Source organism: Alosa sapidissima, chromosome 3, assembly GCF_018492685.1.
Source record: "Alosa sapidissima isolate fAloSap1 chromosome 3, fAloSap1.pri, whole genome shotgun sequence".
NCBI classification, from domain to species: domain Eukaryota; kingdom Metazoa; phylum Chordata; class Actinopteri; order Clupeiformes; family Clupeidae; genus Alosa; species Alosa sapidissima.
Window position 1 is genome coordinate 29,739,568 of NC_055959.1, and position 14,087 is coordinate 29,753,654.

The 14,087-nt window shown below is 40.7% G+C and overlaps 2 protein-coding genes across 5 annotated transcripts; one reads left to right on the plus strand and one right to left on the minus strand.

Annotated features, from left to right (window-relative positions):
- The first annotated feature begins 244 nt into the window (after window positions 1-244).
- nudt1 (nudix (nucleoside diphosphate linked moiety X)-type motif 1) lies at window positions 245-2,197 on the plus strand. The gene is made up of 4 exons (XM_042085397.1): window positions 245-376; window positions 896-1,054; window positions 1,170-1,315; window positions 1,439-2,197. The coding sequence occupies exons 2-4, from the start codon at window positions 903-905 to the stop codon at window positions 1,612-1,614; spliced, it is 474 nt and encodes a 157-aa protein (XP_041941331.1). The 5' UTR covers window positions 245-376; window positions 896-902; the 3' UTR covers window positions 1,615-2,197.
- snx8a (sorting nexin 8a) lies at window positions 2,190-13,482 on the minus strand. Of its 4 annotated transcripts, XM_042085370.1 has the most exons (13): window positions 13,343-13,479; window positions 11,838-11,965; window positions 10,712-10,841; window positions 9,200-9,390; window positions 8,388-8,508; window positions 7,887-8,023; window positions 7,083-7,163; window positions 6,816-6,976; window positions 6,296-6,425; window positions 6,094-6,162; window positions 5,286-5,435; window positions 4,463-4,612; window positions 2,190-4,045 (listed from the first exon to the last, which is right to left on the minus strand). In XM_042085370.1, the coding sequence occupies exons 1-13, from the start codon at window positions 13,362-13,364 to the stop codon at window positions 3,953-3,955; spliced, it is 1,563 nt and encodes a 520-aa protein (XP_041941304.1). In that variant the 5' UTR covers window positions 13,365-13,479; the 3' UTR covers window positions 2,190-3,952. The 4 variants fall into 4 exon arrangements, with proteins under 4 accessions (XP_041941304.1, XP_041941305.1, XP_041941306.1 ...); XM_042085371.1 differs by lacking the exon at window positions 11,838-11,965 and having other exon boundaries at window positions 13,343-13,482; XM_042085372.1 differs by lacking the exons at window positions 11,838-11,965; window positions 13,343-13,479 and adding an exon at window positions 11,216-11,293.
- Window positions 13,483-14,087: the final 605 nt, after the last annotated feature.

A 14,087-nucleotide genomic window follows, 5' to 3' on the forward strand; every position in this document is an offset into this window, starting at 1 on the left:
CACCAAAGTTCATTTTAAATCCACAAATAAAAAACACACACATTAAATATCTCCCTTGTATCCTTAAGTATAAGGCCTTCATGTGCGTGACAAATGACTAAGTAATCAATTATAAGAAGTACGATTATCCTAGTCGGTCATATTTAAGTGTAACACCACAGATCTGTACAAGTCGCGATGGTCTTGAAGTGCTTCTATTCATCTGGCATGGGTCGTTCACGTTTTCTATAATATGACCGGGTATCATTTCCATCATACCCTACTGTACATGCCGCGGGAAAAAATCTCATTGATCATAGGCTACGTTTAGTCAGAACTAAAAGATTTACGTTTTGAAGAAAGACAATCTAAACACCGTACAACCTTCAGTGAATCCGTGAGTTAAATGACCGCACAGATGAATCCTTTTGTCTTGACAGTCGCATCACATGTTTGGACTCACGCCGGAGGAGTCACCGAACTTCTGAATGTTGTCAGTGCTAAAGTAGGCTAGAATGAGAGAGCCTATGTTAGCATTTCACAACGTTAGCTGCTAGTCTCTACCAAAGTAGCCAGCCTTTAACTCCTCTATGTGAGATTATGTATGATCAATCAGAGCCACGTTAGCAGTACACAACATATTGTTGTCAAAGCCCATGTTTAGGTTTCTACAAGTGCACCATTCTGTATTTCCCTTACAAAAACGAACTTAAGGGACGTAAAACTGCATTTGCAGGTTTTCTGAAGTACAATGCCGTGCAATAATATTTCCATGTCCATAATATTGCATTTCCTGCATATTAACTGCAACTAATTCCTCCAAAACTCCAGTTCTGATACTCTGAAATGTCAGTTTTGACACTTGAAGTAGTGTAGTTGTTTTGTTAGGGTTTGACCAGCTGTTCTTGTTCTCCAGGGATGTCATGTTCACCTCAAAGCTTTTGACCCTTGTCTTGGTGGTGCAGCCAGGAAGGGTGTTACTGGGCATGAAGAAGAGGGGGTTTGGAGCAGGTAAATGGAATGGATTTGGAGGAAAAGTGCAACTAGGTGAAACCATTGAGCAGGCAGCCCATCGGTGAGAATCAATGCTCCTTTTCTACTTTAAACTGTTACTCCAGAACATTTTGACCAGCTCTCCTCTTAGCTGACGATGGCTGTCTTCAGATGAAACTGTCATTTATTTATGTCAGAGAACTGTTGGAGGAAAGTGGTCTCACTGTGGACACACTGGACAAGATTGGAAACATCAAATTTGAATTCATTGGAGAGACAGAATTATTAGATGTCCACGTATTCAGAGCAGACTCATTCCACGGAGAACCAACAGAATCAGATGGTATTTACCATTTTTTTTTTTTTTTTTGGGGGGGGCGGGGCGGTTCATCAGTGTAACATACATTTGGACCAAGGATGTGGATTCCTTTTTTAAAATTTTCAATTCTCCATTTTGCCCCCACAGAAATGAGGCCTCAGTGGTTTGACTGTGACAAAATCCCCTTCAGTGAAATGTGGGCAGATGACATTCTATGGTTTCCCATGATGCTTCAGAAGAAAAAATTCCTTGGTTATTTCAAATTTCAGGGCCATGATTTGATTGTGGAACACAAGCTTGAAGAGGTAAATGAGGTTTCATGAAATCACGTTGTACAGTACTCCATCCTTTCTATTTTGGGCCAAATGAATTAAGTGTAGAGTGGAAATAAGTTGTCTGCTCTCTTTTGTTTATCAGTGAACTTTGACAGTTTCTGTTGCCACTGTTTTGTGCTGTGTAAAATCTGACATATTTCTGAATCAAGATATAGAATGTACAGAACATTATTCTTTTATGAGCCCTTTTGAGATGAGCACAAAGGCTCCAGAGTGTTTAACTTCAGGACTCAGCTGTGTTTTGGTCAGTTTAAGGCAATACTTACCAATGTGCCTACAAGGCTGTGCTATTATTTATGAGTAAAACTGTTACTGTGGCTCCAAAATAATGTTTAGAGCACTGAAGACGAAATGGCACAGGACCAATGATTTAAATGATAAAATTATATACTATTAGAAATAGACTTTTCCCTATGCTCATCAGACACTACCTAATCTGATTCATTTGAAATAATGCTCCATGTTTCATTTAAGCTTTCACAGTTGTTTGAGTAGCTGGTTTCATGTTAAAATAGATGTCTGTAGATGGGTAATAATGTTTTTAATCTTTGAATAAAGTCGACTAATTTCACGTGGTACATTTTATTTAGGGATTAGGTTTTGTTCTGGAGAAAAATGAATCTGCGTAGCAGGTTAATACATATCTGGCAGCTCAGAATGGTACAGAATGAAGCAAACAGCAGTACTTTTTAAACATGATTTTCTACTGTAATGGAGTGTCTCAAAGTGTAAGCATTGAATCTTTTAGAGAAATGCAGTTTGCGGTAACACATTTGGCAACAGGAGAACACAAAAACACATCATGGATAATAGTTCCAGTTGACCAGAAACAAAAAAGTGTGAGATGAACATAATGTCATAAAGAAAATGGCATACCGCTAAATCAATACTTCAGCCTAAAACTACAGCAAAACAAATCAGTGTTAGATTTTAACCTTTCCTAGACAAATAGGTTAATGAGGCATGCTTATGAGGCAAGCAGTGAGAATAAAGATCAACAATTAGCATACCTTAAACACCATTATGTCATTGTGTTTGAGAACATATCAAGTGTCTCATATTCTAACTCCCGCTCTAACTGACCCACTTGTCAATGATGCCAGTGAAAAAAACAGGCGTTGCAGACAGTTGCACATTAAAAGTGTTTTAACCTGAGACTGAGCATCTATTGACCCTGAAAACTTCTAGTCTGTTCTGGCCTGAAACAGTTCTTTGGCACTGTGTTTTGGAAACTAACTCTCGCTATATACAGTATGCTGTGAACATGAACATATTGGGAAATGAAGTGAATGCATGGAATTTCTAGGCTCAGGCATAGCGACTACAGAGGGGATTCACAGTATCGAAGTGTCCTACAATGTGCAATGCGAAAGTAGGAAAAATCCCTTGATAGAAATCACTAACTAAGAGATGAACAACTTTTTGACTATTGCCAGCTGTTCTTAGAAGTCTATAAACTTCAAGTCAACTTCATTCAACAGGGAACTTCAGGAATAATATTTAAAATAGAAATTAGTTTTTGTGCAGAAACTAATGGAATGCTTGAATTTCTTAGACATATTTCAGTTTTGTTTCTGTGCAAAAAAGTAAGGAGTGGAAGCCATCACAACACTGCCCCCCTCAGGTTCAGGGGTAAAACAAACAACAACAAAAAAACAACAAATTCAAAAATATTGCACCATCAATTATTAGTGTGTTTTAGGAGTACATCATAGTCAATACAATTGTAGTACACAGTGTTTCAGTCCTTCCACTAAATGCACATGGAACACAATCCAAAACAATGCTGAATACACAACAAATGTATTAGCAACATATATTGAAAATACATCAAACAAAATCAAACTGTGTCCTGGGCATGTTAAAACATCAGACATTTTCAGGGGACACGAACATTCTGTTACCAGAAAAACATCCTGGTGAAAATCCCTTCTGTATCAGTATTATTTGTGCAATATTAAATTAAGGCATCATTTAAGGACTTTCGCACTGAAGACATTTTAGTTATGAAACTGTGTTACCATCATGTCAATAAAAACGTGATTTCACAGAGTGTGAGTGCTGTCTTTTTCTTCAAAAATGTGTCCTTCATTTCCCAAACACCTTCGTCTCCCTCTCCTTGTGACTCAACGACAGAGGCCCAGGAAGGCACTTCCACTGATCATACACTTGGTTATCAATTAAGGTTAGCCAAGGCACAGGGCGTGAAGGAATGTAGTGTTGCTCTGGGCTAGCACCTGCTGGGGAGTGCCCAAAGTGTTGTCATGTGAACACACCAGCACAAGATGCTGGGCACCACCTCTCTTCGTGTCTCCTCCTATGCTGTTTACTTGGGTGAGAGAGGTGGAGACTGGAGACCATTACTGCCCCCAAACAGGCAGCTCAGCTTTGGATGGAGATCACTCCAAACCTCACCCATCTAGTTGAGAAAAGGGGGGGGGGAGGGAGGCAGGTGTGTTTATCTTCATACAAAGCCTGTTTAGTCTACAAACCACAGGTGCTTCATTCCATTCTTGTCTTCTAATCGAAATACTTGCCCAAATACAGTATATCACTGAAACCATGGCCTCAAAACTCAGAAATACTTGTGGCAAGGTTTTAACCGGGGCACTGGCTTAAAGTGATAAGTTCTGAACATACATTATAAAAGCTATAATAATAAACAGTAAAAATTGGCAGGTCTTCAGCAGACTATTTTATCCAGAGATGTGGATTGGCAGACATCTGGTCAATATTTGTATTCATGGGGTATTGAGCTAAAGCTTTTGGCAGCGCTGCAGCTACCCCTATGCCATATCGGATACCTTTACCTGTTACCTTTAGAAGAATGTCTCACCTCTCTGTGTCCTTGCACCTGGGAGTTCACAAAGGCACCCAGGATGTGAGAGGTGATGGTCAAGTATGTGAAGACCAGCTGGGTCTCTTGATGGAGGCAGAACAGGGAGAAGTAGTTCCTAAGCTCCATGGTCTGGATGGCATTCTCTTGCTGTAACACAGAAACATAAAAACACATGTTGCAATGGCCCATGTTCTTTCTACAGCCAGGAGGTGATCATGCACTCAAAGTGAAGTTGATGGTGTTTCAATGTAGTGTAAGAATAGCATGAGATTGCACAGCCTAGTTAGACTTGTATTAATGTTTAGATGTGTATTAATAGATAGTGTATGGATATCGTGCATGGCTTAATACAGACACACAGTACAGTTTGCTGGAAAAGTACTGAAGTTCAAGTAGAATTCCAGCACTTTACTTCAAACAGTCTGTGGCAATCCAGTCAGCCTTTTGTAGCTATTGCATCAGATGCGTGTGGGACTGATACCTGTGTGTGATCAAAGTGCTGTGAGTGCTAGAAACCCATCTGTTGTCTTAATGTCTGCACATTCATTTCAGTGTGCATATTAAGCAAAATGCATGGGAATATATGTCTGGAGTTCATTTTATGTACACAGGTATTTACATGTTTACGTGTGTGTGTGTGTGTGTGTGTGTTGGGCCCCAGCCATGGCGCAACTGGCTTCGATTCCCGCCCCGTGGTCCTTTCCAGATCCCTCCCCGACTCTCTCCCACTCGCTTCCTGTCAATCTCAACTGTCCTATCGCAGGCATAAAAAGCCCCAAAAATATATTCAAAAAAAGAAATCTGTTAAGACTGTGCTCACCTGTATGATGCGTGACTCCAGCTGTTCCACTGACACCTGTTCCTTTGGCTGCACAGTGGCACTCATCATCTGCCTCTTCATCACACTGTACTTCTGCAGAGCACGCTGGTGCTCGTGCAGCACGCCCTTCTCATGCCGCTCACACAGGTCCTGTTGGCCACACAACCCACCACACAGGACCACAGTTACAAAAGGGCAAACAGCCCTTTAGCACAGGAAGGAACAGCTATTTTTTAAAGTGATGACATTTTAAAAGCAACACAATGTAGGTCTTTTGCCTTAAACGATCAGCTTCAGCCTCATTTACAATAAGAAACATGGCTTGCCTGGAGTGCCTGATACAGCACTATGAACCATTGTTTTTGTGGGTAGGAGCATATTCCCCTTTCCGTTGGTTTTAGATGAGTTTGGTAATCCCTTAATATTAAGAGGTAAATGGGAACCCAATATGTTGAAAATTGACACAAGGCGGAATTCTTCAGTGTTCCTTGTATCTCTGATGATCACAAGCTACAGTAAGTCTATTTTATGAGTAATCATAATTTTATACTACTGGTAAAAATGTGAATTACATACACAGATTATGAAGGTAATACACTGGGGTGCTACTGCATGTGTCAAGAACGTGGTCTTCTGAATAGTGATAATTAACAGTTTAAGAAGATGGAGAATTATTCAGTGAAATCAGCTGGGCTCAGAGTAGAGATGGACCAAAACACAGCAGGAGTTCAGCAACAACTAAAAGGACTACAAAATCACCACTTTACAGAGTTTTATGACAACTCGGATTTTTGTCATGCAGACTCACTCTGTAGGACTGAAGCAAATCCAGAAAGAGATTCAGTTTTTCCACCACATCATCCTCCTCTCTTCTTCCCTTTATTCGAAAGAAAATGAGATGAGAAAGAAAACGATTAAAAAAAAATAATAGTCATTTTGGGCAGGCAGAGTCCCTCTGAATCTGTCCACTGGGGATTGCTTTTGAGCTGCTTCTGGTCGGTTCTCTTTACCTGCTGCATAGCTTTGTCAGCAAGCAGCCCAAACTCCACCGACAGGCCTTTGATGGACTGTCTCAGGGACCCCCAGGTGCTTTGTGACGAAGCCAGAGGAGGGATGGGAGAGGTATCTGTCCCCAAGGTACTGAAACAGACAATTGACACGTTGGAATCTGTAACTAATTGGACACATGTGGTGGAAAGTACTTTTGGAGAGAAAAAAGAAAAAGACAGAAATGACTGAGACACTATTATGCCATTTTCATGTTCAGCTGAGATAGGCACATTCACTTGCTATTCTGAAGCTCCTTGTGCTGACCAAAAGCAAAAACTAAGAGAAAAAAGATCTATTCTGGACTTTGTGGAATGGTTCCAAGGAATGTCAATTTGATATGCAAAGTCCTCCAAAAACAGAGCATAAAAGTAGGTTACCTCTTTTGGCTGTAGCCAAGCAGTATGAATACTGTATAAATACATTTGAACAGTTTGCACACTTTAACCTCACAAAATCCAAGCTGTTTGAATGTCTAGGTACCTGAGCTCCTTCCCGAACATGAGCAGATCCGTGGCATTCTCCTTGGAGCGCTCTGCCATCCTCTCGGCCCGATCCCGCAGCTTGTGGAAGCTGTTATGGATATTTTTGATCAGTTCTCTGCTGGAAGAAAACTGGGCCTGGATGTCAGCTGGAAGATAGTCCTGCAAGGTAGCACATACACAGGGCTCACTGGGAATACTGCACAAGCTGTTTAGTAACACAGCATGGGCATGATGTCATTCGAAATGTAAACTGAATGACTCAAACCTTTGCTTGAGTTGCATGTCTGCATGTTAAAAACTCATCCCCCATTTTTTTGTATGCATCACGCAGTTTGGTTTGGACATCCTACAAGGGCAAAACAAATGTTAGACACACTAGCTGCTCTTTGCTTTGTATCAACTCATTTGGACGTCATGGTAACAATGTAGAGCCAGTATTCACACATTATGCTGCCCTATGATACTTCCTTCAGAATACTTAGCCTAGTTGTACTTAAAAAGTATAAAGGCTGCAGTTCAAATCCAATACACTTTTATGTCAAATTCAGAAAACTGCTCTGTATGGATCTCTCCATTCAGTGTGTGTGTGTGTGCTAAAAAACATGAACACAGTCCTGGCTCTGTAAACGCAAAACAAACATAGTGGCTCGGACCAAGCTGTAAACAATGCAGCAAATGAACACACTGTGTCAAGAAATGCGGAAGGAAGTGGTGTGACTTGATTAGCAGTGGAGCACAAAAATCATAACCTTTAGCCAAATTACACTCTTCCTTTAACCCTTAAAGGTGTAGGTTTTTGAACATTCTAAGTTCCGCAACAATTGAAGGTTCTAAAATTCTATGTTGAATTCAATGAACCCAGATATTCTTTAGAATGTTAATTTCTCAACTTTCTCGTCACACCGGTGTGACGGTACTCCTTTAAGGGTTAAAACCCGAGAGTAATCATTCAAACTGCCTTGGCCTTGTAAAGCCCAATGAAATGTTTGAACTTTGTGTTAAGATGTTCTCTATCTTCTAAGCTTCTCCATCTCAGATGTGCGGGGAGAGAGGAACAGGGGGAACGCACCGAACCATTGAAGGTCAGGAAGGTCTTGAGCAGCTCATCCTCTGAGAAGAATGGATGCCGTGCCACCAGGTTGATGAACCTCAACAGGGCACGCCGTCTGCCCTCAATGAACTCCCGCTCCGATGTGGAGGTCAACACTGCCGGAAAGGGTCAGTGGTGGAGGAGAAAGAGTTTTAACTTGACTCAAATACGTGGACGGCATAAGGAGTACTAGGTTTTAGTTTAATACCATATCAGCACCTATGGCTGACAAACACAACGTCCAAATTAAACAAGACAAAATCTTGCATATAAGAGTTCTTTCTCTGCAGCACATGGGGTACAAGCACAGCTAGAGAATCTTGTGTTCCTTTCTCCATAAAAAGCTGTGGACAAGAAGCCGCAACCAGAGTGGGAGATTTGATATATGTCAAAATGCAAGGACTAAAACATTGTAATCTGTGGGTGTGTGATTATATGCCTTTGCTTGCTGTTGTTTTTTTGACATCTGTGAACTCATACCTCCTTTCAGCATTCTCTTGGGTGGCAGTGCAGGCACCATTCTGTAGGCAAACCTCTGCAGCATGATCTCATGGAAGACATCAAAGTCGCTGTATCGACGGTAGACCGATATTTTGAAGCGCTGAAAGGGTAACAAATCGGCTGTCACATCCCATGAAGCACACTCTGTCAACATTGCACTTGGCTGCGTTTTTTTTCCGGCTGCGGAGACAGCTACACACAGAGTCAGCTAGCACACGTTCAGCCGTAGCCGCTTTGATTGTGAACGCTCAGTGCACAGAAACAACTAGATGCCTGTCTGTGCGCTGAGGCAGCGTGCCTCTGCTCCACAAACTGGGAACACATGGTGCAGTAGCTCCCCTCCGTGCCAGTCTGGGACATTTTAAAAACACTAAACAGATACAAGGAAAAAAAGGAAGCACTGTAGAGGGCAGAAATTCCCTAAAGCTCTGGGGACTTTCTGCCACCAACACAGACAATAGGAGTGAAAAATACGCAGAATAGCTGAGGGGTATTCCAAGAACTTGAATTAGTAAGAGTAAGCGGCACACCTCCTAAAGTAAGAGCCCTGTGGCTTCGTTTGGCAAGGGGAAGGAAGCCTTGTATCCATTCTGTTGGGTCATGGCCACTCACGCTTACCCAGGCACTTCACTAAAACACGCTCTTGGAATAACCCCCTGGTTTCACCACACAAAAAAAACTACCATCTACAATAGAAAAGCGTCATTTTTTACTTCAGCAACCCCTATTCAAGCAACTTTGTCAAGTATTATTTTTGACATTTGATCTGTGGTGGTTTATGCAGTACTTACCTGGCTGGTGATCTGATACTCTACATGTTTAAGGAAAAGGCCCTTCTTCTCTGGGATGATCTCAATTTGTATTGTGTCCTTTCCCAACAGTTTGGCTAACGTCTGCGACACAGTCAGGGGGTCCTCCTGAGCAGGCTTCATCTTGAGGCTCATCAGGTCCTTTGGATCACCCAGCAGGGGCTTGGGAAACTCTGTTAGCAAAATATGACAATGATTTTTATTACTCAATTAATACATTAAATGAAACCCTACTAAGTAATTGGTTAAAAATAAAAAAACATTAAAATTCACATAAAATCCTATGTGAAAAAAGTCATTTGTGATCAGATGTGATCACTGAAAAACTGAACCAGGCATTGCTTACATTATGCTGGATCAATAAAGCAAAGCAACAAAATCTGAAGTAAAGGCAAGGCCAGAAGCTGACCAATAATGGTTTCTGTTACAACAGAAAGTTAGTCAGCAGCGGTGAAATGAAGTCGGACTTCAACGGCCATCACTTTGTCACTTCCCTTTTACTGATTCCATTTGTTTTTGTCTTGAATTTTTTGGTCAACTACACAAAATGGCCTTTTTTTATAAAGAAAAAAAAAAAAACACATGTGCAATGACAAACTAGATAATTAGAAAAAAATGCACATGCCTTGTTCCAATACAAACACACTCAAATGGGTCAAATTAAGGTTAAGGCTGACATAATTAACATAAGGCTAACATAATTACAATGCAATATGGGCTGTGTTAGATATGATGAACAACAATAAAATATACTTAAAAATAAGATTATTAACAAAGAAATTGTCGCTATCCATGTTAAATTTGTAAAGAGAACGTCGAGCTAAAATGAAACATGAAATATGATAGAAGAAAATATGTTCACAGAGAGAGAGAGAGAAAGAGAGGGAGGGAGGGAGAGAGAGAGAGAGCATGACACAACTATTTCCAAGCACACACCACAACCATGTTGCCTGCACCTGTAACAATAAAAGCCTAAAGTAGGGTTTGGATTCTCTTCAGGCATTATGGGAGTGAAATAGAGACGAGAGAATCTTTTGACAGCCAACTCAATTTCTAAACACCACAGAATGACCAGGTAAAATATTATTGTTTCAGAAGAAGTATCTTTTATATGTAACAGAATATTAGTCTTAATCCCTGCCAAAAGCATTTTGAAATTAATTTTGCTGAGAAGCATTACACAAGAGCACACAAAATTTAAAAAAGTTGATCTGGCACTTTCTAAGTGACATACCAAAGGGGTAGAAAGCAGGCGAAAAGCCAGCACAAAAGACACTCCCCATAGAGAACAAATAAGCACAATCCTCAACTAACCTTCTGGTTAATGTATATGAATCACCATATAGGCTACAAGTGAAACCTCATGACTTGAGATTTTACAACCGGGGGTCATTCACCCATCGACTTTACTGTTGACAAAGCTACTTGTTCAACTCGGCTTTTACTACTTGAGGAGTGAAGAGTCAAATGACAATAGTAAGAATTCTGCCTCACCTTGAATGCAATTCTCCAACAGCTTAGGACTCGGCTGTTTGCCTTGCTGAGCAAGGGCAATCAGTGCCAGGCCTTTATAGAGTGATAACTTACTGAGAAAGCCATCACTGTTCTCCACGTGATCCGCAATCTGGGAAGGAAAACATAAACATAAACATAAACAACCATTAGCCATGATCTCAAGCACAATAAACTTTCTGTTCACAGAGTTCCATTCTACACTTCTTGAATGAGTACACAAGTTCTTGATCCAGAACTTGATCCAGCATTAACTTGATTCAAACCGACGGCCAAATGTTTAGATTGATTCATCACCCTTTCCTCTTCCTCTGAATATCGTGGAGTGATATCATAATCTAATTACATCAAATTAGGGGACTTCCTCCATGTGATTTCACAGAGTGCTATTTTAGAAAGCTTGGTGACAGACTCACAATATAAATCACAGCCTGAAATGCGTGTTGTGTGAGAGGCACCAAACTGATAATACTCAGAAACACAGACCTTTCTAGAACATGTCACAACCTTCTGATCCCTCTTCAAAATGCAAAACAATTCAGCTTTTATTATACGGATGGCAATCATAAGGAAGCACACTTACTTTCATAATAGCTTGTTAAAAAAGGGGATCTTAGGGGAAAACACAGAACTGTTTAGCGCCAAGCACACACGTGACTTGTACTACTGCTGTTCATCATCGCCAGAGTGGATAAACACATTCTATTTAATGCAAAGTTACCACCTACCAATAGGTCGACTCATTCTCACTTCCCTTCAACAAATTGGGACATTCACATCCACTGTGGATGTCCCTGATTAGTGCTTCCCTTTGGAATTCTCTACCTTAGGGAAAAAGGGATATCCTGTGACTAGTCCAGTACCAGCAGGTCTAATGACATTCCAGTGCAGAACAGCCTTTAAAACTCAATTACACAACTGCTGAGTAAGCATCTGACTCTGGGAAGGCTGCAGCCCTGATCTAGAATGTATCCCTGATCCAGATCCCAGATCAGCAGATATGTGGGTAGCCCAATTACAACAGATTTACCCAGGGATCCACAACATTAACTGGATTGATCTATCCATCTGTTAATAATGCATGCATGCGCGGAACAGCTGGGCTCACCTGAGTTTGCACAGCTCTAGGGAGGTCTGTTCTGCTAAGGAGTCGCTGAAAAACCAGCACCTGCACTCGCTCGTCTGCTTGGCCGCTGAGGGCTTGATGCACCTCCCTGTAGTATGCAGGCACTGACCCTGTGGTCGGAAGAACAACACATGACATGGGGCTACAGCATGGACTCACCGAATTTGCCTGTTGCAGCTACATGGTGGCCGTCCTGTTTAGATTAGCTTGAGTGTGGCGTAATTCTCCCAGTTTTAAAGTCAGAGGTAGGCCTATCGCACAGTGTATTACTAAGTCCATGTGCTCTCTGCATGTCCTTTCATATCAAGATTGTTCCTTGTGTTTTGCATGAATGAGACTTTAACTAGTTTTCACAGAGTGACAGCCCTAAATGTTCAAATGCAATTTGATATCTTCATTAAGACCTAGAGTAAAAAATTATGGAGAATCTCATTATCTTCAAATTTCTGCAAAGACTGCAAGCATGTGCAAAACAGACCTCAACAACAACTTAAGTATGATCCTGTGCTAAAACAGGAAACACTGCATTTTCTTCAGTGTCAGCACAGCATATTCCCATCAGATCTGGACAAGAGCAGCACTGACCAAGGCATTTTCCTATACTTTTATTCACCTTTTATTTCCCTGATTACACAAATGTCAAATCCACTAGGTCTTCTATTTTCACTATTTTCTGGATCGAACATCATCCTGCAATGGCCTGCATGTTGTCGTTTTTGAACATTTGTAACGAGGTGTCCTTAGTTTTCATTGGGCCATGTGCGACATTTAACCCCAAAGAAACATTTTTTTTAAGACTGCGTGTGTTCTGACATCCCCTGCCATGAAAACCGAAATATAAAGTAGGCTAGGCAAATAGGCCTAGAATTTTCTTGAGACGTTCTGGGCACATTCTAGCTGAACTACAAATTCTACACTTCTTGGTGAAAGTCCTCTGTGTTCTCTGGCGTTGCTTACTTAATTGGTATGCACTCCCATTCCGTGAGTTTCTTTCGGTTCTACATAAAGACACCATTCTGGCAATAGTTAAATTACAAAGATATATATCACAACTAAGCACAATTGCCTACATTAGGCTATCCCATTTATTTGACAGTCGCTTAACCCTGCGACACTGGACATCTTCGCGCGGGACTGGACTGCCGTGTCTAAACAGGTGAAACTTGTAAAGCAGCTTAATCTCAACATAAAATGTAAGCCATTATAGCTTCATATCGGTGACACTTCAGCGATATAGACATTACTACGGACACAACCCATGCTACCACTATGAAGACTAAATGCCCCAATACCAAACTACTTCTGTTTTTCATTGACAGTTGTGTTCGTATAGTGACACTGCGCTACCTGCTACAGCCTACAACAAACAATATTGAAGGACTGTTTGTTCGTTGGTCGCCAACAGTTTACTTAGCCTACCAAATATTGTGCTAAAACAAAGTTATCAAAACAGGGGAATGAAGATCCAAATATCATATGATCATTACCTTCATTTAACTCGCCTTCCATAGTTCAGATTGTCATGTGAGTGCGACAGCACCTCCATGTGATTTCCTGGAGAAAATAAAAGGAATTTCCCATTCCTTAAAGTTGTAGCAGACTGAGTCAGAAGCCGGGAACAGTTTGTCTCTTGCTTTGAGAACAGTGGGTGGAGTTTATCCTTAGCACTTTTCTTGATTTTAACCTTGCTAATTTTGATAGCCTATATTGATCATTTGATTTGAATATTTAATATTGCGAATGCATTTTTATAACGTAGACTATCGGCCACATTCAATGCATGCTTATTATTATTATTATTATTTTGTATTATTATTAATATATTCTTTTGCAGAATAGAGTTGAGCTGCCTATACACACTCAAAACCATCAACCTTTGAACTTTTACCAACACGTCTCAAAATGAAAAGATAAACATTTTGGTTTATAGCCTATTAGGCATAGTTTTCTATTTAAATTAGAGTTAATTGTGAAGGCTTCCCTTACAGAAATTTCAGGTTTCTGGTGACCAATTGCAATATATAATGCAAATGAATAGCAAACTTTGAAATATAGTCTGAAATGAGATGTTATTATCATTGAGACAACAGGGGTATACAAAAAAATTTGATTGTAGCTTACAGCAGCCGACTATTTAGGTTAAGTTTATAACGTTGTGGACGGCCACAAAGCGTCTTCTGCCCCACGGCTGCGCGCGCATCTAGTTTTGTTGGTAAACGGGAAACCTGTATA

What these genes read in the sequence shown, in the direction of transcription:
- nudt1 (XM_042085397.1), top strand. Translation starts at nt 903, where the DNA reads ATGTTCACCTCAAAGCTTTTGACCCTTGTCTTGGTGGTGCAGCCAGGA. An exon ending in ATTGAGCAGGCAGCCCATCG is followed by an intron (nt 1,055 to 1,169) that starts GTGAGAATCAAT and finishes TATTTATGTCAG; the next exon opens with AGAACTGTTGGAGGAAAGTG. An exon ending in AGAACCAACAGAATCAGATG is followed by an intron (nt 1,316 to 1,438) that starts GTATTTACCATT and finishes TTGCCCCCACAG; the next exon opens with AAATGAGGCCTCAGTGGTTT.
- snx8a (XM_042085370.1), bottom strand. Translation starts at nt 13,364, where the DNA reads ATGGAAGGCGAGTTAAATGAAG. An exon ending in CAAGAGAATGCTGAAAGGAG is followed by an intron (nt 8,024 to 8,387) that starts GTATGAGTTCAC and finishes CCTTTCCGGCAG; the next exon opens with TGTTGACCTCCACATCGGAG. An exon ending in TCCTGACCTTCAATGGTTCG is followed by an intron (nt 7,164 to 7,886) that starts GTGCGTTCCCCC and finishes TTGCCCTTGTAG; the next exon opens with GATGTCCAAACCAAACTGCG.